Source organism: Monopterus albus, unplaced genomic scaffold (assembly GCF_001952655.1).
Source record: "Monopterus albus unplaced genomic scaffold, M_albus_1.0 scaffold429.1, whole genome shotgun sequence".
Lineage (NCBI taxonomy): Eukaryota > Metazoa > Chordata > Actinopteri > Synbranchiformes > Synbranchidae > Monopterus > Monopterus albus.
This window is the reverse complement of record NW_018128309.1, coordinates 13,333-35,874: the sequence shown is the minus strand read 5'-3', so window position 1 is coordinate 35,874 and position 22,542 is coordinate 13,333. Positions and strand designations below refer to the sequence as shown.

Genomic DNA, 22,542 nt, shown 5'->3' with positions numbered 1-22,542 from the left:
AGGTTCATAGCGAATGAATAAATTCATAATGACAATGTTATTTAAAAAGAAGAGGTACAAAGGCAAACATTTTATGAATAATGGTTTAATATTTGTAACACTTTAAGGAATTGATAATTAATAGCTGCTTTTTGAACTATTAAAATTAAGTTAGATTGGAAAACATGAACATTAAAAGCAGCATGCACACTAAAACAATGAGTGAAGCTGTGAAACTTAGGAAAATATCTGAACAGAAAGAGATCTGTATCTTCATCAAGATAATTTCCCGACAGGAAGTAACCTAACCACAGACAAACATCATATAAACCTCAATTGAAACAAACCTATGTTTAAATCCTCAGCTCCACTTCTAACATAAATATTTTCCTCTATTCCATTAAAATCCCAGATGGTGTAAATCCAGACAGTGTTTCTCCTTCTCTTGTGTCCCACGTTGCCTTCACTGTGTTGAGAGCAGAGAAATCATTTCCATAGAGAGGAGGCTTTGCATCGTCAGCTGATCCTCCAGTGAACTGAGAAGGTTTATAGTCCTGTGAGTTCAACGCTGCAGGACTCAGATCTGTCAGTCGACACAGCAGGAACCACAACCACCATGACTCTCATCACCATCCTCGTCTGGACGCTGGTCTGCTGCTGTTTTACAGGTCAGGATCATTTCAGACATAGAACTAGAAAGTAACTGTACCAGCAATAGCAGTGAAAATCATAGAGCAATCAGTGGATAGAACAAACCTGAATAAGCTTCATCTTAATGTACAGTAAGTCAGTTAATGTTCAGTGTTCTCCCTCTTTGTTTTTCAGGATCCAGTGGTCAAGTCACTGTGACTCAGCCTCCTGTGGCAACAACTTCTCCTGGATCTACAGTCACTCTGACCTGTAAAACCAACCCAAAGGTTCATACATGGTCAAGTGGAGCTAGTAATGTACACTGGTATCAACAGAAATCTGGACAAGTCCCTAAACTGTTGATTTATAATGGTATACACAAACCATCTGGTGGTGGAGTTCCAGCTCGTTTCTGTGGAAGAGGAGACGGAGTAAACGCTGCTTTGACCATCAGTGGAGTTCAGGCTGAAGATGCAGCAGTTTACTACTGTCAGAGTGAACATGAAATTAACAGTGCTGATGTGTTCACACAGTGATTTTCAGTCGTACAAAAACCTCCCTCAGTCAGACTGCAGAGACACTGAGCTGTTACAGCAGGAACCAACTGCAGCTGCTGAAGAGGAAGAGACTGACACAGACCACTGAACACAGAGCTGACAGTCACCAAGCACTAAAGACACATTCACATTATACTGTGCCTGTTAGACCTATTTTATGCACTTTGGACAACAGACATTCATGATCCCCGGCGTATTAATCCTACTGACTTCTCCTGACTTTCCCTCTACCAGAAAAGCAGATTAGCATTTGTGATTGGTAGTTGAATGTCTCCATAAGTACGCATTTGGTTTTCTGATTTACTTTCAATAACTTGTCTTTTAAGTGTTATTTGATTAGGTAATGTCAAAAAAAGCTGGTGTTGCTATAACCTTGTGCACCTAGAAAAAAGTCCTCACTGATCCATAATCAGGTGAAAAACAGTATTGTTTTGAAACTGTTATATTAAACCCGTTGTCTTCTACTGTATCTCATCCAGGACTATGGAATGCATGATCTCAGTTCTGACACTAATGCCGAGGACCTGAAAGAGTTGACAATAAACAGGAAGTGATAGCCGCAAATTAATTTTGACATGAACCTTGATCCATGTTAGACATGGATAGATATTTATAAAAGGTTATGTCGACCTACTACAAAGAAGTTACATTAAATCATTTGTATACATATGCGTTCAATCATCTTCATTTTTTCCTTGCCTCTTTTCTAAGAGGCAAGGAAAAGACGCAAGTGAAGGAAACATGGATGAAATTAAGAAGCTGGGCTGCACCACCAGTCATCCCACAACAGTGCTCACAAACCAGTCACATGAATGAATGGGCACTGTGTATGCACGTGTCCATCCATTTTTTTTTAACAAAAGCAAAAAGTACTTGTAGCAAATCAACAAGCTTCTGAAAATACATTATTATAAATTCAAAAACCCACCATGTTTTAATTGAAATGCTCCAGTGTTAGAAGACATTTAATGGACTACAACTTAATTCAAAGCCAATACAAAAAAACAACAATCCATTAAAACACTCCAATAAGTAAACAGGTATGACCACATACAGTGTCAAATAAATATCTGCACCTCACCTTCTGTGATGTAAAATACACCATTTCCACTTATAAATTAAGGCGGAATGCAGTTAATTCTGACTGCAAGTAAACCAAATCCACTTGCATCGTTCATGAAAATCCAACTAGACTGCTGAGTTTTCTCAGCAGTAACATAACACTAGTAAAAAACAAATCAAAGAGTCCAAGACTACTACCAATTTCTATCACCTGCACTGAGCAAGTCATGAAATATTGCACAAAGGATTGTGACACAAAAATACCATGGAAATGCTAAATCAAAAAGCACTTTTGAAATGTGAAACCTGTGGGAATTTAAATGGGGGGCCATGCAGATGAAATGGACATTTAATGAAGCAAGGTAAATTACTGCTGAAAAAACGTGTTTTTTAAAAGTGAATCTTAAAGTGTGACCAGGTAATGCTCCCCAGAATCGGTGGTAGCTCCAATACCAAGTGTCACCTGTGACATGCCAGTGATCTTTTCTAAAGGAGACATGTTTCACTGAGCAAATAACACAAAGCTATGCCCACACTAGTTAAAATAACCCCCTATTAGACAAAGGTCAGAGCGATGAGTTTGGGGCTAAAAGCCTAAAATCTTCTAGTAAACCATGTGTTGAAATATCAAACACAGCTGTTGCACAATAAACCTTGCTTCCTTTTAGTTAACTGCACAAAAGCCAGCAAGTAAAAACTAACCCAGCTATCAATCATGATCCCTAAATAGCAGGGTTTGAAATACCAAGTTTACTAAGCCAGATGTAAATACATAATCCTGACATTCAACTCACCACTGCTGAAAACACAAGTGGCTTCAGAGTTTCAGCTTATCGAGCCATCTCAGAAATGCTTCATGAAACATCTGGACAAACACTTTCCTTCTGGCGTCCGTGTAAAGTTCATATAATCTGATCTCAACTAATGTTGGTCCATATGCTGCTAATCTTCCAAAAATATAAGCCTGTCTCATAGTCCATCGGAATCGCTGGTTGCGTGACCAGGGATTTCGTAACTGCGCTGCAAATTTGCTACTAAAAAAAGACCAAAACTTCAAATCAAACCCAAGAAAGGGAAATTAAAAAAAAGAAACCAAACAAAATTTCAGCAAAACAAACAAAAATTTAATGGTTTAAGTTCAAAGTGAAACAACCAAAACAAAAGGAAGAAAAAAAACAAATCTACACTGAAAGGCAATTGGTTTCCTACAAACTTAGGACTTGTTAAAACAAGTTTGCAACTTACATAACAGATAAGCATCTATGCCTGTAGAAAGAAAAAAAAATGCTCCAAACAGAACAAAACAACAAATTAACTCAAAATGAAAAAAATAACAGAACTGCAAACTGAGCCTGAATGATATTGCTCTTAGTAAGCATCAGATATAACTTCAGTACCTCGTCAAAACATATCCACAAACTGCTCAGAAAATCTCTTCTGGGGTTATAGAATCAAATCGCTCCCTGCTTTTGGTCCATCTTATTTCTCTCCTCACTGAAGGGGGTTCATTCTCAGAGTCTCCTGAAATACAACTTAAAAAGTGACTCTTTACACAGGAATATTCTCTCCGGAGCTCATCATGTTTAAAACTGTTAGCCTGGTCAGAGGGTGAGCGAAAGTCATAGAATAACATCAAAAGACTGATATTTAGAGTAACCTAAAACAGATTGGTAAAAAGTGCTTTGCTCCTGATTGAAGAATAGAAACACAGTGGTACTGTAGGTTTGTGTGCCCACTGGATGATAATTTAAGTCATCTATTTCTAGTCATCACATCTTTTCCAAAATGAAACTACCACTGGCAACCTGTTATCTTTCTTTTGACTATAAATTATCAAGTACAATGTTGACACTGAGAACAATTTGCAGGACTTTCCTTATACCCTGTCTACATCCTTTATCTAGTCCCCCAGTTTTATATGTGTGTATTTATATAAAACACAGTATTTTAGCGTTTTAGATCATTGTCAGTGATCTTAAGAGTTTCTGTCCTCACTAAAAATGAAAACCAAGTGTCATCCATCCCCAAGCATGAGTATAACGACAAAACAAAAAGGAAAACAAAAAAAAAAAAAAGTCAGCCTAGAACCTCTTTTGACAAGTAAAAAGGTGCACAAGAGTGATTGTGTCTTAACTCTGAACACATTAAAACCCAAAATGATGTTCCAGACTTTGCAAAACTCGTGCTTCTGCTCTGAAAGAAAACCTGGCTGTGCTCACCTCCCCCTCTCTCCCCTACACATGATTGTCCAGCTCTCTCTACTTGTGGCCCTTGCTGGTCTTAAAGGACACTTGGAGTATCTTGTCTCCAAGCCGGTAGCCGTTCAGGCTGGCGATGGCCATGGCCGCCTCCTCGTAGTTCGTCATGGTAACGAAGCCGAAGCCCTTGCACTTGTTGGTGTTGAAATCTCGGATCACCTTGACGTTAGTGACAGCACCGAAGGGGCCGAACATCTGCCACAGGATGCTCTCATCGGCATCCTGGCCCAGGTTGTAGATGAAGATGCACCAGCCGGACGTGGAGTTCCCGGGAACGCTCACGCCTCCCATGCCACCCATGTGATCAACCCCCATTGGGGAGAACCTGAAAATGATCATGTTTAGAGGACTTCTGGATTTACTGACAACACTAAAACACTGTCATACAATAAAATACACAATTTCTTTATTTTATAACAGTGACCTTTTCATTTTGGGGCAGCATCTAACAATGTTTGTCCAGTTTAAAAAAGAAACTGATCAGTTAATTAATTTTTCAGCCGATAAAACATCAAAATTTGGAACCAATGCCCATCACAATATCCAAAAGCCAAAAGGTGACATATTCAAATTCAAAGATGATCAGTGTACTACCAGAAGACTAAGAAAACCAGCAAACAGAAATTTGAGATGCTAGAGGCACAACCTTTGTGATGCTTTCACTTACAGTAACAAATGATAACTGATCAGGTTAGCTGTTGCCCAATTAATAATTGCAGCTCTAGTTTATTTACTTCTGTGATATGCATCACACAACGTCTCTCACCTAAACCGCTGTGCCTGGTGGTGTAAGGGCCCTCCGAAGCGTCGGGATTGGTTGTGGTAGAGCTGAGAGAGGATTTGTGAGTTCTTCACCTGGTTTGGGTTGGCAGCAAATTTCACTGTGATTGGTTCAGAGGCGCCCGGTGGTTTTTGGCCATTCAGGTTTTTGACAGCCTCCTCTGCCTCTGCCCGTTTGTCAAACCGGATGAAAGCCACCCCGCGGGACACACCTAGGTACCAAAGAGCAGCTGGTGACTACAAGCTGCATAACTACACTTCAGGATGAATCCATCTACTCTCTAGTGGATGCTTTTTTGTCAAAGGTGTTGTGTGTTACTGAAGTGAATTTTTAAAAAGCAAGGAAGTCATTCACCTGTCTTACCTGTACCCTGATCAACAAGTACACGGGAGTTAATGATGTGCCCATAATGTGAAAACATATCCTCCACATCCTTCTGGGTCATGGACCTGGGCAGGCCGCTGATATAAAGGTTGGCATCCTTTATTGTATCAGAGCTGGGCCGTGCATATGAAACCTGCCAACAGGAAGCAACAACGTTTTGATTAAAACTCTTCCCATACACATGTACAAAACAAAGCAACATAAATAAAAAAACATGATAAATGAGCACATAACTAATCAAACTGGACATTTGAACTATTTTTGGATTACTAAATAAATTAGGCATTTCCAAGTTACATATACAAGTTACAACTTAAATGAACGGTTTTTCCATTTATCAAAACACTTTTGGTCTATATAAAATGCATTAGCAAACGTCTCCTATATGGTTTAAGGCATTAAGTCTTTCAAAAATGAGTGGTGTCAGAAGCATAAAAGAACATTACAGCAATGAAAAATGAAATCAAAATGATAGAAAAACATACTTTTTAGGAATTAAATACAGTGAACCTGGCAGAATGTGTCAAATAAAATAAGTAAAATTAAAGTCAAAATCAACAGACATGTCAGATAGGGCAGTAAGTGAGTTGTAAAAGCAGCATCACTTCTTCGGGCTGACATGTACTAGCTAGTTAGCGGACAGCACAGGAGCCACAGGAGAGTTATATGACATGACATCTTTGGTTTGAGAATTGTAGAACACCTTGTTGCACGTTACCTTGATAGTTTTGGACTGTAGCCTTAGTCCATTCAGTGTACTGATAGCTCTTTCTGCATCACTAGGGTTAAGATAGTTAACAAATCCGTACCCTAAACTGTGGCCTAGAGAAAAAAAAAAAGGAAAACAATAAAATAAAACAAAAAAACGTTGTATAGTTCAAAAAAATGCTGCAAACAAATAAATATTTAAAAACAAAAACAAATCTTAACATTGCATGGTAGTCTAAGCAAACCAAGAAAGTGTCTACAGTTAAACAGGGTTGGACTGGTGGGAATAAATAAAACAAGTCTATGCTGGTCAAGCACTAGGTAAACTATGCAACTCAAACAGGAAATCTATCTGGGATATCTTTCAAATTAATAAAAAAATAAATAAATCACAGTAAAAACCAGAAAACATGCCTGTAGTACATATCCTGCCAATAAAGATAAGGCCAGCTGAAAATGGGCGAGTCCAACCGTTTGTCCAAATCTTAAAAGCTGAGCCACCACTAATAAATTCACAGGCTGTTGCCACAACTTGTTTGTTTTGCCAAATCTGCAAAGGAACCCCTTGCCATTTAAAACTAAATCTTGCGTTTAAGCGTTGATCTGGTCTGTCACAGCTCTCATCGCTTCAGAGCACAGCATACCTGCGACTTTGTCTCGGATCAGCTTGGCAGACTCCACCTCTCCGATGCTGCTGAAGAGGCTCCGCAGCTCCTCCTGCGTCATGTTTTGAGGAAGGTAGTTCACTATCAGGTTGGTCTTGGCGTCCTTCCCCTCATCGCCTCCCATGTGGTCTTCATAACCGTTTGACATGTCATACACCTCCTGTAGGTCAGTCAGGTGGGCCGAAAAAACACAAAGCAAGGTAAGTACAAAGAGCTAGAAATGACAACTATGATCTGATTGTTTGATTTGAATTGACTGGCAACTATTTACATTGCCAACTAATCATTAGTCATTTTTCAAGTAAAAATGCCAAACTTGTTTGCTCCATCCTCTCAAATAATACAATTTATTGTTTTTCTTTTTCATATGACAACTTAAAGTATCTTTAGATTTCAGACTGCTAGTGAATAAAATAGCACAAAACTAGGAATTTATAATGGGCATACTTCTGAAAAAAGAATCATAATAATCTTAAATCAACTGCAACAGTAACCAACAGAATGCACCAACTGTAAACATTGCAAACGCTTCTGCTGCCCACTTCACACCTACACGGGCAAAAAAATAAGCACACCTTCTAAAGGAAATCAATACAAACCAAATGAAACTGTTGCCTGCTCTTCAGCTGTGCATAAATGTTCTATAATTTATACTCTTCAGGCTTCACTGACTGCGCCTCTGCCAACCCCATGACATCAGCAAGTACAATGACAACAGGCAAAAGAATGCAATCTAAAATTGGCCCATTTTTATCAAATATTTTAATTTCAAAATCATTCAATGTTTTATCCAACCTCTAGTCTTTAGAAAAGATGAGTCTAGTTGTGGTTACTTTCAAGAGATATGCAAATTCATGAGAAGCAGAGATTAAATCAGTTGAGTGAAGCAACATTCTGCAAGAGCTGTCGCTGACTGGTTAAAACCAGACACTGTTACTGCTTCGGCTTATGCACCACTTTGTTCATTAAAAAAGGAAAGCACTGTAGTGGTGATATTAGTAGGAAAAGTGGATATTTCTTTATTTTTATTCACTTAATTTAACAACCATTTTAACAGAGAGAATGCACGTGTGAATGAGCTACAAACACGAGTGACTCGGATAGAGTGAGCTGCCATTAGAGAAAACATAAGTGAAAAAGAATTTCATTTCTTTCTGAAGCAGAGATAAACACATAAATGCTCAGCATGATGTTTACTTTGCCACCTCTCATTCATTCTCTCCACAGTAAATGAATCAAAACAGCAGGGTAACCAGCTGTTGAAAATGTCCTTATTGGTTGTGCTGCCATTTTTTAAGTCGTTCATCCAATGTGCCAAATCTTCAAAGTTCTTCAGATGCAGTAGAAATAAACAGTAATGTGAAAAGGGGATTTTGGTTTGGTTCCTGATTCAACAGCTTGGTCTTAGTATAGTGTCTTACACTAAGCCAAAGTGAAACAGAAACCACAGCATACAAAAAAAAGGCCACACACAAAAGGTTTGCATTTGCAAAGTGGTAACACCTTTATGTCCACATTACCCCAGTGACATGGAGGATTAGATTCTGGTGAGGCAACCAGTCTGAGGGGTCAAAGATTAGTTTAAGTGACCATGTTAAATGGAGTCCGACTTTAAAACTGTTTTTCTTATAAGTGGCTTCCCCCATGTGTTCAGCAGAGTGCATCCTGGTGGACACATTTGCTGGTGGCTTAAGTGGACTCAGGCCTAAAATGGGACCTGTGCAGCCGTCAACCTGAGAGAGGGCCATTCATGCAAAAGAAGGGTTGTGATTGTGTATTCTGGTGGGTACGATACACTGTCTGAAAGGATTAACACATTAAGCATGGCCCTAGCTAATGTGAGGTGGCATTCATGGACCTTTGGTTACGCTGAGTTTAGCGCCATCTCATTGTGAAAGAACATTAAATCCAGCCAAATAACATACAGTATCTTTTACAATGTTTCCTATAGATCAAGAGGTTTTACCTGGTGGCAAGGTCCCTCGAGCAGGGGATGGGGACAGCTGGGGGTTTGGGTGTGTGTCCGTGTTCCCTCTATAGAGGTGAACAAACACTTAATAATTATATTGATTAATATAGGCTAGTTACTTTTCAGTGACAGATATAATCTAAGTGTTTTTAACAGTCGCAAAACTAAGTTCTCAACAGTTCACTGGTCAGTGCTTCACTCAAAAACATAACCACAGCCCAACTGAAAGCGAGGTGTTCAGTCTCAGATCAGCTGTCAGTCATCAGCTCCTGATGAGCGGTAAGGACAGCAGACAGACTTCACAAGGCCAACTGACAACAATATTTTTTATGTAGGTCTTATGTACCAAATCATAACAAACAACAGTTTAAAAAAAGTTTAACATAAAATACCTGAGGACTTGGGTGATTTAAACAGCAGTGTGTGGAGATTACACTGCACTCAATGCACCAGACAAAATACACCTGAAGCATAAATGAGTGATGTGTGGCTCACACATGCACATGTCAGGGAGACATTTCATAGAATGGAGTTCTATCTGTTGTGTGAAAAATGCATCTAAATGCATCAGCCACATAAACACCGGATCACATTCAGCCGATAAGATCACAAACGGCAGTCTTATGTGAATCGGAGCTAGGATCTGATACTCACTTTCAAGTACTTAATGTGTCCTCGACGAACTGCCATGAAGACACTTCACTGCTCCTGAGGCTGGGTGAGGATAAGGGGGGGGGGGGACACAACAACTATCAATGTGGCAGAGAGCAGACAAGCAAATCTTTTGTGTGAATTAACAAAATGATTAAGTATAACCGCCAACCACAACCACCTAATAAGTGCTTGTAGCTTAAACCAGTGCAGCTAAATAAAGCAGTCAGTCTCATGTTATGGATAAATGAAATAAAACAGGATGTACAAAAAAGGTGGCCAATCATTTCCTCTCACACCACCAGTGATGCAAACACAGGGTACATCCATCTTTTTAATTTCTAGTTTATTTGTTTTACAACTGTATTAAATGTTGCTTCCAAAATAGTGTGGTCATGGTAAACGAACAGAGAAAACATTGATTGTCAAGGGGAAAAAGATACAACTATTTTCAGAGTTCACCAAGTTAAAATGAAAACTAATTCTCCAATACCATGTAGAAAGCTATTCATACCTAATTATACCCAATACACTTCTTCTATACTTCTTATTAATAGGCTATAACAATAATTTAAAACTGTTAAAATTATTGCCCAACCTGGCCTCATAAAATGGATAGATTAACCAATGATAAATGATTAACATATGTTCAAGGTCAGAATGAGAATCAGCTTTATTGGCCAGGTGTGTCTGACACATGAGGAATTTGACTCTGGTACATCGGCTCTCAATGTGTATGTACATATCCCCATACAAGGGGCAAATAAACAGTAAACCAGCATAAGGCTGTGTAAGATGACAAAATAAGCAGTATTAATAAGCAACAAACAGTGCAAACAATGCAAAATAAGCTGTATAAGCAGGCAGTAAACAATGCAGAGAGACGAAGGAACGCCCATTGAAGTGAGATAAATAGGAATAAAAATAGAGTACTTAAAAATAAAGACCTGTACGGATCTGTATAATCTGTACAATGTATATTTGCAGGTATTGCACTGAGAATTATTGTCCAGTCATACTGTCGTGGGTCAAGTGTTCATCAAGGTATGAAAATTTTGTGAACAGAATTTAAGAGTTTACCTTCTGATGTTTTTTTTAAATTTTGTAGAAAATGTAATTGTTATTTTAAAGACTTAAACACCTACAGACACATTGAATTTCAAAGGGAGGGGGAAAAGCAAACACATGATGCAAGTTCCCATGCACTACATTGTCTAAAAGACGACAACAACAAAAGCAGTACATTCCTGAAACATAAACATTCACTAATTAAGCACTGGTTAGCAGATGAAGAGAACAATGGTATATTATGATGCTTCTACATTTTACAAGCAATTAGTAGTAAGTAATGAGCTCCAGCGCTACAAAGCTTTGAGTTGTAATCCAGTGGCGATAGCAACACCAAACTGGACCTACTGCGACAGTGCTGTTAGGTCTGAATATTTAAATGAGCAACTTCATGTGGAAATCATGTATGTCACACAACGTCACCTGCTTTCTCCACAGCAGCCTGACACTAGTACTTCAACTGCAATAAAATGGCAGCTGAAACAGTCTACTTGTTTCTTTAGTATTAGAAGTTAGGGTATTCTACAGGGCTACGAAAAGGCGACATCGCTTACAACGTAACGTCAAACACTGGGCCGGCTAACATCAAAAATAATACAAAAATAGTTGAGCATGGTGTTCCGCTGCAGCAAAATCAGTTTAATCTGTGAATCTTTGTTTTTTTTTTTAACCGGTCAACACTGCATCAGTTCACGAGCCGAAGAAACGTGCAAAGGCCTAACTAGCATTGATAGCATTAGCAAGTTAGCAGCTACATGCTCACTGCCATCTCTGATTACGACGCTGAACATGTTCAATTAGATTTGACAAAAACAGCGAACAAATTCACCTTTCGAAATATTCATGCACACAAAGTACCACCGTCATTCGCATTACGTAACTTAATAGAGGTAGGATACGTGACAGTTTCTTGCTGCCTAGCTAAGGTAAAGCACCGTAGCCTTATTTTCGAAAGCGTCGGATCAATGCATTTCTGTCCCCGCGCCTAAACCCCAGCGGCCTGCTAACAGGCCATAGCAGCTAATGCTAGCCACCGCCAGCTAACCAAGGGCCGCAAGGGTTGCATGGCAGTCATTTAACACACCTACAAACATCTACATTTACAGTTATCCAGCCGAGGAGCGCCAGGAAACACATGTCAATGTTTTAAATCTTACCAGCGTGTTGGAAGATAGTTTCTGTTTCTGCTTTCTTCTCCAAGCAACTTTCACTTCCCTCCAAATCGGCCTCACGTAGAACACGAGAAAGGAGTACGCGATGAAGACGCCACGCCCCTGGCGTCCGGCCACGCCTCTGCAGAGGAGACGCACGAAAAGCACTGGGAAAACACGCATCTTGGAGCATAAAATTGCAATAGGTAGAAATCACTTTAAGTCATCAGCTGGCAATTCAGTCTCAGTATTGTCATTCTGTGCCATCTAACAGATTACAGGGCCTGGTGACACTTTGGTATTTATCGATAGGCTATCTATATCACTTATAAACATCAGAAGACCACTGGATTTTTCACAGGTGGGATCTGGATGAGGAGTGATGCTATTGTCCTTAAATTTTTCATCTGGGCATTTTAGTTTGCGTTTTTGTTTTTTGTTCTTGTATGTATATGAGTGCATAAAAGACTGAGAGCTCATATGGCGATGGATGGGGATTGCATATATTTAAATGTACTGCTTGTGTAAATATCAAATATTCTGATAAAGTAAATTCTCACATAAAAATGCTGCACAATTCATGTCTCCAGCTTCTCAAATGTGAGGGTTTGCCACATTTCCTTCTATTTTTAATCATTTTTCTTACTTTTTTAAAACAATACAAGCATTGTGCTGATGTGAGATTAATTTATAAGGGAAACAATTAGTTGTAGGCCATTTACAACTAAAATGTTGCTTACACATTAATACATGAATGACCAATAGTTGCTTAAGGTGACAATCAAATTTAGTTTTAGTTTATTTTCTTGTCCCATCTGAAAAATGTGTTCTGTCTCTGTGGCAATTTCAAACAAATACAAGAAAAAGTTACACATACAGTGCAAAAGTTGCCCTGTATACAATAACAACATACCAACAATCAAATATCAGAAACAACACTGCAAGGATAAACATCTAAATACAAACCATGATATCACATTGATTTGTTAAACAGTGCATGAATGAGCTCCAGGCATGTGTAGACAAACATTCTTGTTCTTCCAGCCTGGTGGCTACATCTCATATTCACCACTATTGCCCATTTATTGCCACTCAGGCATATCAACAACATTATGGAACTAAAAATACACACAGTAGACTGAATAGCGCTAGAAAATATTTAAAACAATAATGAGCCTTATGTTGTAATATTGTATAAAGTACAATGCTGGTCCATTTGTCACAGTGTCTTTACTGCCAGTCCAATATTTGATATTCCACCAAAGACTGATATTTCATCAGCTGTGCCACAGTCACAAGCACAACAACCTGCATGATAAAAAAAAAGAAAAGAGAAGATGATTTTGGTTAGCTGCCAAACTAAACAATACTCAGTAATTAAGTTCAGACATTTTTTCATTGGAATAATTAAATGTCATGGTACTGTAACAAGACAATTGATCTAAATGGTTACAAAATATTGATTTGTGAAAGCACAACTGACTGTAAAACAGCCTATTAAGGGATTTTGTGTCTCTCTGGTAGAATATTGTTCATCCCAAAATGCTAGAAATTTGTGATGGGTATTTTCTTTTGACATTTTATAGACCAAAAGGTTAATCAAGAAAGTAATTGTCAGAATAATCAATAACGAAAATAATCATAAGCTGCAGCCATAGTACACTAACTGGCTAACAAAAAAGCCACACAAAAAGAGCAAATAGCTGTTGAACATAGTGGTTTTGGCAGCTAAGGGGTCAGAAATATCCCTCAGGAGTTGGTGGAGACCAAATCAGAGTTACCAGAATGGATTTTGGACTTAGATTCCCTAGGTGGTCAAAAACATTACAAATTAATAATGATGCTAAGTTTGTCTGATGTCTCCATAAGTGACTGTTTAGTAGTTGTAACTGTATAAGATGGCTAAAATAAAACAAAATAGCCAATTAATGCTACTTTAAGAAGCCACCAATCTAATATTAGCAAACGCTCCTATGTATCTGTGTGTTATTCAGTCAGTGTTTACTTTATATCAAGTTTATACAAGATACACAGTCTGAAAATGTTAAGTTTTTTGCACCTCAACTGGGAAAACCACTGTGAAACCCCAAAGGATCAAACTCAGCACGACCTGTAAAGTTGTCTCCAGCTCCACCTGGCAGCCCTGAAAGAGAGAGACATTTGAAAAGACAAACAGAGACTGCAATTCAGATATTCATGCTGGAGTGGTTTTATGTGTATGAGTGTTGACTTTAGACACACACGTCTACCTGTGCGTTAAGCTCCCATGGCTGGTCCACTGTGCCATTGCAGGAGGGGAAAGTTGAGTTACAACAACTGTGAGGAAACCTGAGGCCTCCAGTACTGTTAAACCAGGGGGTTTTCAGCCAGTCCCTGTAGTCATGGACACCACAACACCGAAACTGACAGGAATCAAAACACAAACTACCCAGTCACTATAAATCAGTATAAAATCTGGTAAATCTTGAATCCTGGAAAAAGATCTCCAGGCAACCTGAGAGTTACTGTGGTCAGGATTTTGGTTCATTTTTTTCTGTGATGGCACCACAACTTCATGCATGGATGATCTGGGAGTCAGGTTTGGGTTTTGTGGAGATGAGATGTAGCAAGTGAGGGCCAACTATCACAACTGAATGTGCAGTAGCTTGAGACATTTGTCAGTCAAAACAAACCTCCCAAAAACCTTTTTTTAAGCCTAAATATCCTGGTGACTGTGGACAGATGGTGAAACATGGGGCCCCCAGACACAGACTCTCATTTGGTGTGTCTTTGTAGTCATTTTGCATCTCTTTGTGGTTGTCTGGTGTCTCATTGTAGTCATTTTGTATCTACTTATGGTTGTTTCACACCATTTTGTTGGCATTTTGTGTTTCTTTCCGATTACTTGTCTCTTTAGTCACAGGTGGAAGTACACTCCAGGGGTTCAACACTCAGCTACAGTTGTTTATGCTTGTTTTCATGTCTCTGGTACTTGCATTGCAGCTGTTTTTGGATAACGTTCATAATGTTGCAGATTTTTTTTAGATGCTGCATTGTTTTTCACATTTTGCAGAAACATGCTAAGGGTTTGTGGATGCCTATAAGACTCAGTTCACAAATGATGACTGAAGACACACCTCCTCTTGTGTAGTATCCACAGCTTGAGAGTAGGGGTCCTGGCTGCTGCCTGTGTATTTCTGAAACACTTGACTCGGGGGAGCTATCTCTGACTCCAGCTTAACAGAAAGGCAGAAGACACAGAAACATGTATTTTATACAGCAGAATAATCTAACACATCAGCTAATAACTGTCCATTGCACATGAATGTGTGTGTATTTTTCATACCTTTTTAGAGTGGAAATAAGCCAAAGCTGATGCTGTACTTCCCAGACAAAAGACCACAACCAGCAGAAAAACAAACTGCAGAAGAGACATGTTTATTATGCACAGTCACAACACTGATGCACACATAAAAACATACATTCGTACACACGATTACGGTAATTACCAGCCCCAGGAGAAAGGTGGACTGCTTGAAGCTTATACAAGTGCCCAGAAACCCAGTGGCCAATAGGAACACAGCGCAGGCAAGAGTGAGGGCAGCTGGCAGGATGATGTAGCTGTGAGAAAAAAATAAGCTGCTCTGTCTGTACTTCATCAACAGGAAGATTCCACTCAGGCCCGCCACGAACCCCATCACCTGGCACAGAAAGAAAGGTTCATATTCTAGCCTTTGTTTTTTTTTTTTTATTCACTATTACTCAACACAGCAGTGTGAATATGTTGCATCTGTACTCACTGAGACCAAGAATCTATCAAGACAGACTATTGCTACAAGGCTTCAGATATGACACTACTTCATCAAAAGTAATGGCACCATAATGCTGCCTAGACACCTTGACTCCAGGATCAGGACAGTCTATACATCAAGGACCATAGTGAAGTTTTGAACTTTCTGTGCTACTTGACCTCCCTGTCATTGTGTCATATTGATTTAATTAAATAAACTAATCATATCTGTGTGTTAGACATGAGGCTGGGGCAAAGAGATTGTTAGCTTAGCTTAGCATATAGACTGGAAACACCTAGCCTAGCTCTGTCTAAAAACCTAAGTGTAACAACAAGAACTTATGGTTTTATGGAGGTTTTTAGTAGGAAACAGTAATGAAATAGCCTGACACACAGTCCCCTTTAAAACAGCAGCTTGTTTTTATACTTTGGTTTTGTGTTGATTTTGATTAAACAAACAACTTATGTTAATTAGTGAGCCTTAGAGGTGCTAGTGGACTTATTGTATTACCTCTGAACTGAGCCAGGTTAACTATTTCTCCTGCTCCCAGTCTTAATCCAAAGCTCAGACAAACAGCTGCTGATTCTAGCTTTAAAAAGATGTGAGTGTAGTATTGACATTCTCTTCTAACCTCCAGCAGAAAGGTGAATGGGGTTTTAAAAATGTTAGTTCTTTAAAACAAACTTCATTTATTCAGTGCTACCTTTTGCACTACAGACACCTCATAATAGGCTATGGGAATCATAAAAATAATAATAATATAATATGCTATGCAGCACAGTAAGATAAAATTAAAGAAACTAGGTGTGTGTGTGTGTGTGTTCATACTAGACCGTCTCTTAAAAAAAAAAAAAAAAACACGTGGTACACACGTCTTGTCACATGATTTGTGACACTCAATCATAAACAAGTATATTTTATGTAATACACATTTAATTGGGGTGATTTTGTCTGCGATACTTGTACTTCTGTTTTGATATTATTTTATTTAAACTGAATAAATCAATAATTTGCACAAATGTTAACCTCATTCATAATTGCATAAATGATCATTAAATTACCCTAAAGTTACTGAAAATCCAGTATCACGGGCTACAGTGAAGCTAAAATGGTTACTTTATGTACAGTAGCGAAAAAGTCTCGCCTACCCACAGAAGCTGACACGCCAGCAGGAGAAGTACTCTGCAAACTTTTCTCATTTTCAGTAGCGCCAGCGAGGAACGAGTGCGCAATAATCGATCGACGCAACCTCCGGGTGCGTTAACGTAAGGACGGCTCAATAAGCTGTTATGTAGGCTAAAGGAAATACAGCCTGTTGGTTGAAGCGAGCTGTAGGTGCGCGAGTTTTCAGGGCGCACACACCAGTGCAACTTTTCTTCCGCAATGGTCAAACATCAACTTCGTCAAAGAATGCGGAAACATCTGTGTGGTTTGCGGTGGCAATGCAACACAACGGCTTCGACTTTAACGAGAATTATTGCAGTGATTGTATTATGAATTACAGTTAAGCTATGTGTGGAGAACTGTGGTGTGAGAGAACTGTGACTTTATGGGTGTAAAACCTGAGGCAAGGAGAGTAGATCCTGCACAGGACCTGGACATCCTGTGCATGATGGGCAGTGATGCTTATTATTCAAATGGACCCATTAGTACTGTTAACAGTTTACTGCGTGTGCTTGTGTCATAGCAGTGAGTTACAGTGAGGGTTTAACCATCCTACAGCAGACCAACACTGCCCTCATGTGAAGTTAAGCGAAATAATTACAAAAAGAGAGTTGAACAGTTTCATGTAGGTCTGGAGCAGGCCGTCCAATGCAAACTAAAGTATTTAAAACCTTTGGCACCTGCAGTTTGCCAAAAAGCACCTTGACACTCTATGACAATGTTTGTGGACTGGTCAAACTAAGGTTGAGTTGTTTGAGGGGAGCATACACTGGTGCACTGCATACAAACACAGCAACATCATCCCAGACAGAATCATGTCAGGGTGGCTGTCCACCAGCTGAAGCTCAGGAGAAGTAGAAGGATGCAGCTGGACAATGACCCTAAACATCGAAGCAAATCCACTACAGAATGACAATGAGAGAGCTGTTCACAGACACGGTGGAGGATTCAGAGCTACAGTTATTCAATTCAAGGGGTCACTTAATTTTTCCACCATCACTGTCAGTATTAAATGACTGTGTTCAATAGAGACACAAAATATTATGAATGTCTGTTCCTTGAAATTTAATGCACAGCTTAGCTGTTCAGTGGACAGTGTCAGAGTCTCTTCCTCTTTTGTAACAGCTCAGTGTCTCTGCAGTCTGACTGAGGGAGGTTTTTGTACCACTGAAAATCACTGTGTGAACACCCAAGCACTGTTAATGTAATGGTAACTCTGACAGTAGTAAACTGCTGCATCTTCAGCCTGAACTCCACTGATGGTCAAAGCAGCGTTCACTCCGTCTCCTCTTCCACTGAAACGCGCTGGAACTCCACCACCAGATGGTTTGTTTATACCACTATAAATCAGCAGTTTAGGGGCTTGTCCAGATTTCTGTTGATACCACTCTACGCTACTATTTCCATCTGACCATGTATCAACCTCTGGGCTGGTTTTACAGGTCAGAGTGACTGTAGATCCAGGAGATGTTGTTGCCACAGGAGGCTGAGTCACAGTGACTTTTACAATTTTCAGCATCTGAATAAAAGTTGTGTCACTGTGGGGTTAGTATATTAATTCTCTGTTTGTACTTAGGACATTTAGATATACATAATGACAAAAACTACATGTTATAGATATTTTACATAGGTAATAGTATTTTTGATTTTGTAATTCAATAATCTTTTAAACATCCTGTTTTGCAGTTTTTCAAATGGTGTAAAATTCTTTTGTTAATCAGGAAAAATGAACAAGTTGCTTCTCAAATGTAAAAAGTTACAAAAAATGATGATTTAAATGATTTTGATTCTTGTAGCAGTTTCAAGATTATTTCACATGACAAAACAAGTTTTAATTTGTGTTTTATTAACAAAACCCTCATTAGTTTCTCATTTCCTCGCTCCCCTCCTGTGTCTGACCTCAGCATCCTGCACTCAGCTAATCCACAGTGTCGACCTCTGTCATGTGTCATACCTGTCTCATGTTCAGCGGTCTGTCCTACAGTGGAGGTTAATCTGCTCCTTGTGTGTCTCTGCTCCCCCCTCCAGCTGGCTCCATGGTCAGGCCCTCAGTCTCTCTGCTTCCCCCCTCCTCTGAGCAGCTCTCCGGGGGCTCGGCCACACTGGCCTGCCTGCTGACTGGCTACTCTCCTCAGGGAGCTGTGGTCAGCTGGGAGGTGGATGGTACCGAGGTGACAGAGGGCGTCCTGACCAGCTCAGAGGAGGAGAAGAGCGGATGGAAGGAGAGCTGTACTTCTGCAAGGTCCTCCATCATGACCACAGCCAGACCCAGTCCCTCCACAGGAGCCAGTGTCAGGGCTAGAGGGGGCTGGCTGAAGCCCAGGACAGGAGCTCTGTCAGGGGCAGCAGGAGGAACACACCTGCTGCTCTGGTCACTATGAGTTTGGATGTTTGTAGAGGAAACTAAAGCTTTGTGTGACAGAGAACAACACTGCTATAAAATGTTGGACAACAACAACGTAGAGAGTCATGTGTGGAGCTCAGCAGCTAGTTGTGCTTAATAACTGTTGTGTTTTGTGTTTTTGCTAATAAAGCTTGGACTGATACAAAACATGAGGTGTTTTTGGTCTATTATGTAATCAAATCAAATATATTTATATAGTACTTTAAAAACAACATCCAGTTGACCAAAGAACTTTACCTGGCAGAATAAAATCACAATAAATAACTAAAATAAAATAAATAAGATCAGTGCAAAAAATAAAACAGCACAATAACAGACACACAGATGACATGCATTCAATACATTAAAATTAAAAGGAATGCATCAAGCCCTACTGTGTATTAAAACCCAAGACAAATAAATATGTTTTAAGCAATGATTTAAAAGTATTGAGGTCAGTAGCTGACCTAACATTATAAGGTAGACTATTCTACAAATTAGGGGCTGCAACAGTAAAAGCACAGTCACCCAAACATTTATATCTGGTCCTAGAAACCTCTAAAAGAAACTGGCTTGAAGATCTGTAATGCAAAAATGTAAAAAAAAAAAATTACAACTTTTATAACTTCATCTGATTCTTCTTTTTGTGGAAAATTAGAAGACTGAATGGATTTAAGTGATCCAGTAGATATGCAATGTAATTTATTTTTAAAGTAAAAGACAATTGTATCACAACAATGAGGAAAGTAGAGTACTATATGTGAATCAGATTGTGACAATATTTTTAACAAAAACAATATATTTATTAATGTGAATGTGTCTTTAGTGCTTGGTGACTGTCAGCTCTGTGTTCAGTGGTCTGTGTCAGTCTCTTCCTCTTCAGTAGCTGCAGTTGGTTCCTGCTGTAACAGCTCAGTGTCTCTGCAGTCTGACTGAGGGAGGTTTTTGTACGGCTGAAAATCACTGTGTGAACACCCAAGGACTGCTATGCACATGTGCACTCTGACAGTAGTAAACTGCTGCATCTTCAGCCTGAACTCCACTGATGGTCAAAGAAAAGTCACTGCCTGTTCCACTGCCACTAAACCGGTCTGGAGTTCCTGATTCACGTGTGCTCGCATGTCTTATTAGGAGCTTTGGAGGCTGCCCATATTTCTGTTGATACCAGAACATACACTGCGCACCACTACAGGTTCCGACAGCTCGGTTGGTTTTACAGGTCAGAGTGACTGTAGATCCAGGAGAAGTTGTTGCCACAGGAGGCTGAGTCACAGTGACTTGACCACTGGATCCTGAAAAACAAAGAGGGAGAACACTGAACATTAACTGACTTACTGTACATTAAGATGAAGCTTATTCAGGTTTGTTCTATCCACTGATTGCTCTATGATTTTCACTGCTATTGCTGGTACAGTTACTTTCTAGTTCTATGTCTGAAATGATCCTGACCTGTAAAACAGCAGCAGACCAGCGTCCAGACGAGGATGGTGATGAGAGTCATGGTGGTTGTGGTTCCTGCTGTGTCGACTGACAGATCTGAGTCCTGCAGCGTTGAACTCACAGGACTATAAACCTTCTCAGTTCACTGGAGGATCAGCTGACGATGCAAAGCCTCCTCTCTATGGAAATGATTTCTCTGCTCTCAACACAGTGAAGGCAACGTGGGACACAAGAGAAGGAGAAACACTGTCTGGATTTACACCATCTGGGATTTTAATGGAATAGAGGAAAATGATTTATGTTAGAAGTGGAGCTGTGGATTTAAAGACAAGTTTATGTCCACAGAGGCTAATGTGATGTTTGTCTGCCTTTAATTTACTGTAGTGTCGATAAATAATATACAGTATGTTAGTGCTTCATATATATTTTCCTAAATTTTTCAGATTAAAAATAACATTTTCATTTTAATCATGTTTAAACTGACAAAAGAAAATGGGAAAAATAACAGACTTTTTTGAAATCACACTGTTACTGTTTTGGTGTCAGGTGTAGAAAAGAAAACAATATTTAAAGAAATTGTCTTAATTCCTAAAAGAATTTCCATTCATTTTATTGCAACTTAATTTTAGTTCATTCATTTAGCACATTCAATTAATTATAAATGTTACTCTATTAATATAAACAAAGGTTTTTCTTAGTGGACAAAATCTTCCTGACATTGATCTTTGTTCTCTATTCATATAAATCCCACTACAGTAAAAGTCTAAAACTGTTTAGTTGTTTTCTGTTGCTAATTTCCTGCATAAGTACAAAACATTTTCATGTGAGGATGTCCACCCACCAGCCTCCCATCAGGGGCGTATCAAGCTTTTTAAAAGTGTGGGGGATGAGGTTTTGTCTGGGGTGGGGGGTATCTGAGCAAGACTGAAGCTGAATGCAACTAAATGTGTTTTACAGATTTCTCTTATTTATGACATATAGAGTTTACCTACCTCTAAATAGAGTTTGTACCAAATTCAACCAGGACATTCAATATTCTGCTTGCTATCATTTTCAGCACAACACAGCTATAACTTAGTGTTTCTGAATTACACTGCATTATGTACATTTTATGCCCAAACCTGATCAAGACTGTAAGACCCATTTATGCCACTCACTCATATTGTTACAGTTTACCCACCTCTTTTTTTCAGCACACCCCTGATTCTTAAGTTGAAGAAATAAATTCTCTGTATTAATTTATTCTGTAGAAAAAGGTCAGCTACAAATTGAAACTCTTGTGTAATATAATTTTAAATATTTTCATTTAAACAAACTGATGAAGTTTAATGCTTAAAGTATTGTTTACAGTTGGTTACAATTGCACAAAAACGTTGGATATTGCCAACATGGCATGAAAACCAACTGGTCTGAACATTTAACATTGGAAACTTCACTCAGCTCAGTTAAAAGAACCAAAAGTGCTCTTCCTGTTTTCCTGATTAGCAATCATTTTTCTGTTCACCCTATCCAGCTTGTCTTTATGTGCATGGCACACAGCAACACTGTTGAGGTGGGTTTGGGTCATGGTGCTCACCTTCATCCTAATCAAAACATTTAAAAGGAAACTGTGGAATTTTATATCCATCCACCAGAAACACGCTCAAACACACACAATTTGCCTCTGTTCCTTAAATAAATCTCTTTCAAAAACTGTAACTTCACAAAAACAGGATGAGGCATTTTAATCCTACATGTATTCATTGCTCACCTGTGAACCTCCCTGTGCTCCCTCTGAAACAACTCAGGTCTCTGGCAACTGACTGTCCTACAAAAGCAGGGTGATAAAGGATAAGATTTAATTTTCATCCTCAAGATTAGCCTACCTTAATTAATGCCCACCTACAGAACATTAAGGAATCACTTACAAGAGATCTTTTGAA

At 39.1% G+C, this 22,542-nt stretch overlaps 3 protein-coding genes and 1 gene segment (V, D, J or C); 1 reads left to right on the top strand and 3 right to left on the bottom strand.

Annotated features, from left to right (window-relative positions):
* Window positions 1-67: 67 nt before the first annotated feature.
* LOC109952065 (uncharacterized) lies at window positions 68-19,354 on the top strand. Its single transcript, XM_020586916.1, is given in 5 exon segments — window positions 68-647; window positions 805-1,141; window positions 4,429-4,786; window positions 18,792-19,011; window positions 19,014-19,354. Coding segments are annotated over 5 exon segments (1,053 nt in total). The 5' UTR covers window positions 68-595; the 3' UTR covers window positions 19,100-19,354.
* Window positions 1,145-11,998, bottom strand: elavl1a (ELAV like RNA binding protein 1a). Of its 6 annotated transcripts, none has more exons than XM_020586903.1 (8): window positions 11,870-11,997; window positions 9,648-9,707; window positions 8,991-9,058; window positions 7,004-7,196; window positions 6,370-6,473; window positions 5,622-5,784; window positions 5,253-5,478; window positions 1,145-4,811 (listed from the first exon to the last, which is right to left on the bottom strand). In XM_020586903.1, the coding sequence occupies exons 4-8, from the start codon at window positions 7,170-7,172 to the stop codon at window positions 4,487-4,489; spliced, it is 987 nt and encodes a 328-aa protein (XP_020442559.1). In that variant the 5' UTR covers window positions 7,173-7,196; window positions 8,991-9,058; window positions 9,648-9,707; window positions 11,870-11,997; the 3' UTR covers window positions 1,145-4,486. The 6 variants fall into 6 exon arrangements, with proteins under 6 accessions (XP_020442559.1, XP_020442560.1, XP_020442557.1 ...); XM_020586904.1 differs by having other exon boundaries at window positions 7,004-7,184; XM_020586901.1 differs by lacking the exon at window positions 8,991-9,058 and having other exon boundaries at window positions 5,631-5,784; window positions 7,004-7,184; window positions 11,870-11,998.
* Window positions 12,633-17,002, bottom strand: tspan37 (tetraspanin 37). Its single transcript, XM_020586905.1, has 7 exons — window positions 16,782-17,002; window positions 15,352-15,543; window positions 15,189-15,263; window positions 14,980-15,078; window positions 14,113-14,265; window positions 13,923-14,006; window positions 12,633-13,171 (listed from the first exon to the last, which is right to left on the bottom strand). Exons 1-7 carry the CDS (start codon window positions 16,830-16,832, stop codon window positions 13,094-13,096), a joined length of 732 nt encoding a protein of 243 aa, XP_020442561.1. The 5' UTR covers window positions 16,833-17,002; the 3' UTR covers window positions 12,633-13,093.
* A 786-nt stretch (window positions 19,355-20,140) lies between the features above and the next one.
* LOC109952057 (immunoglobulin kappa variable 4-1-like) lies at window positions 20,141-20,714 on the bottom strand. The segment is given in 2 exon segments: window positions 20,141-20,472; window positions 20,630-20,714. Coding segments are annotated over 2 exon segments (384 nt in total).
* Window positions 20,715-22,542: the final 1,828 nt, after the last annotated feature.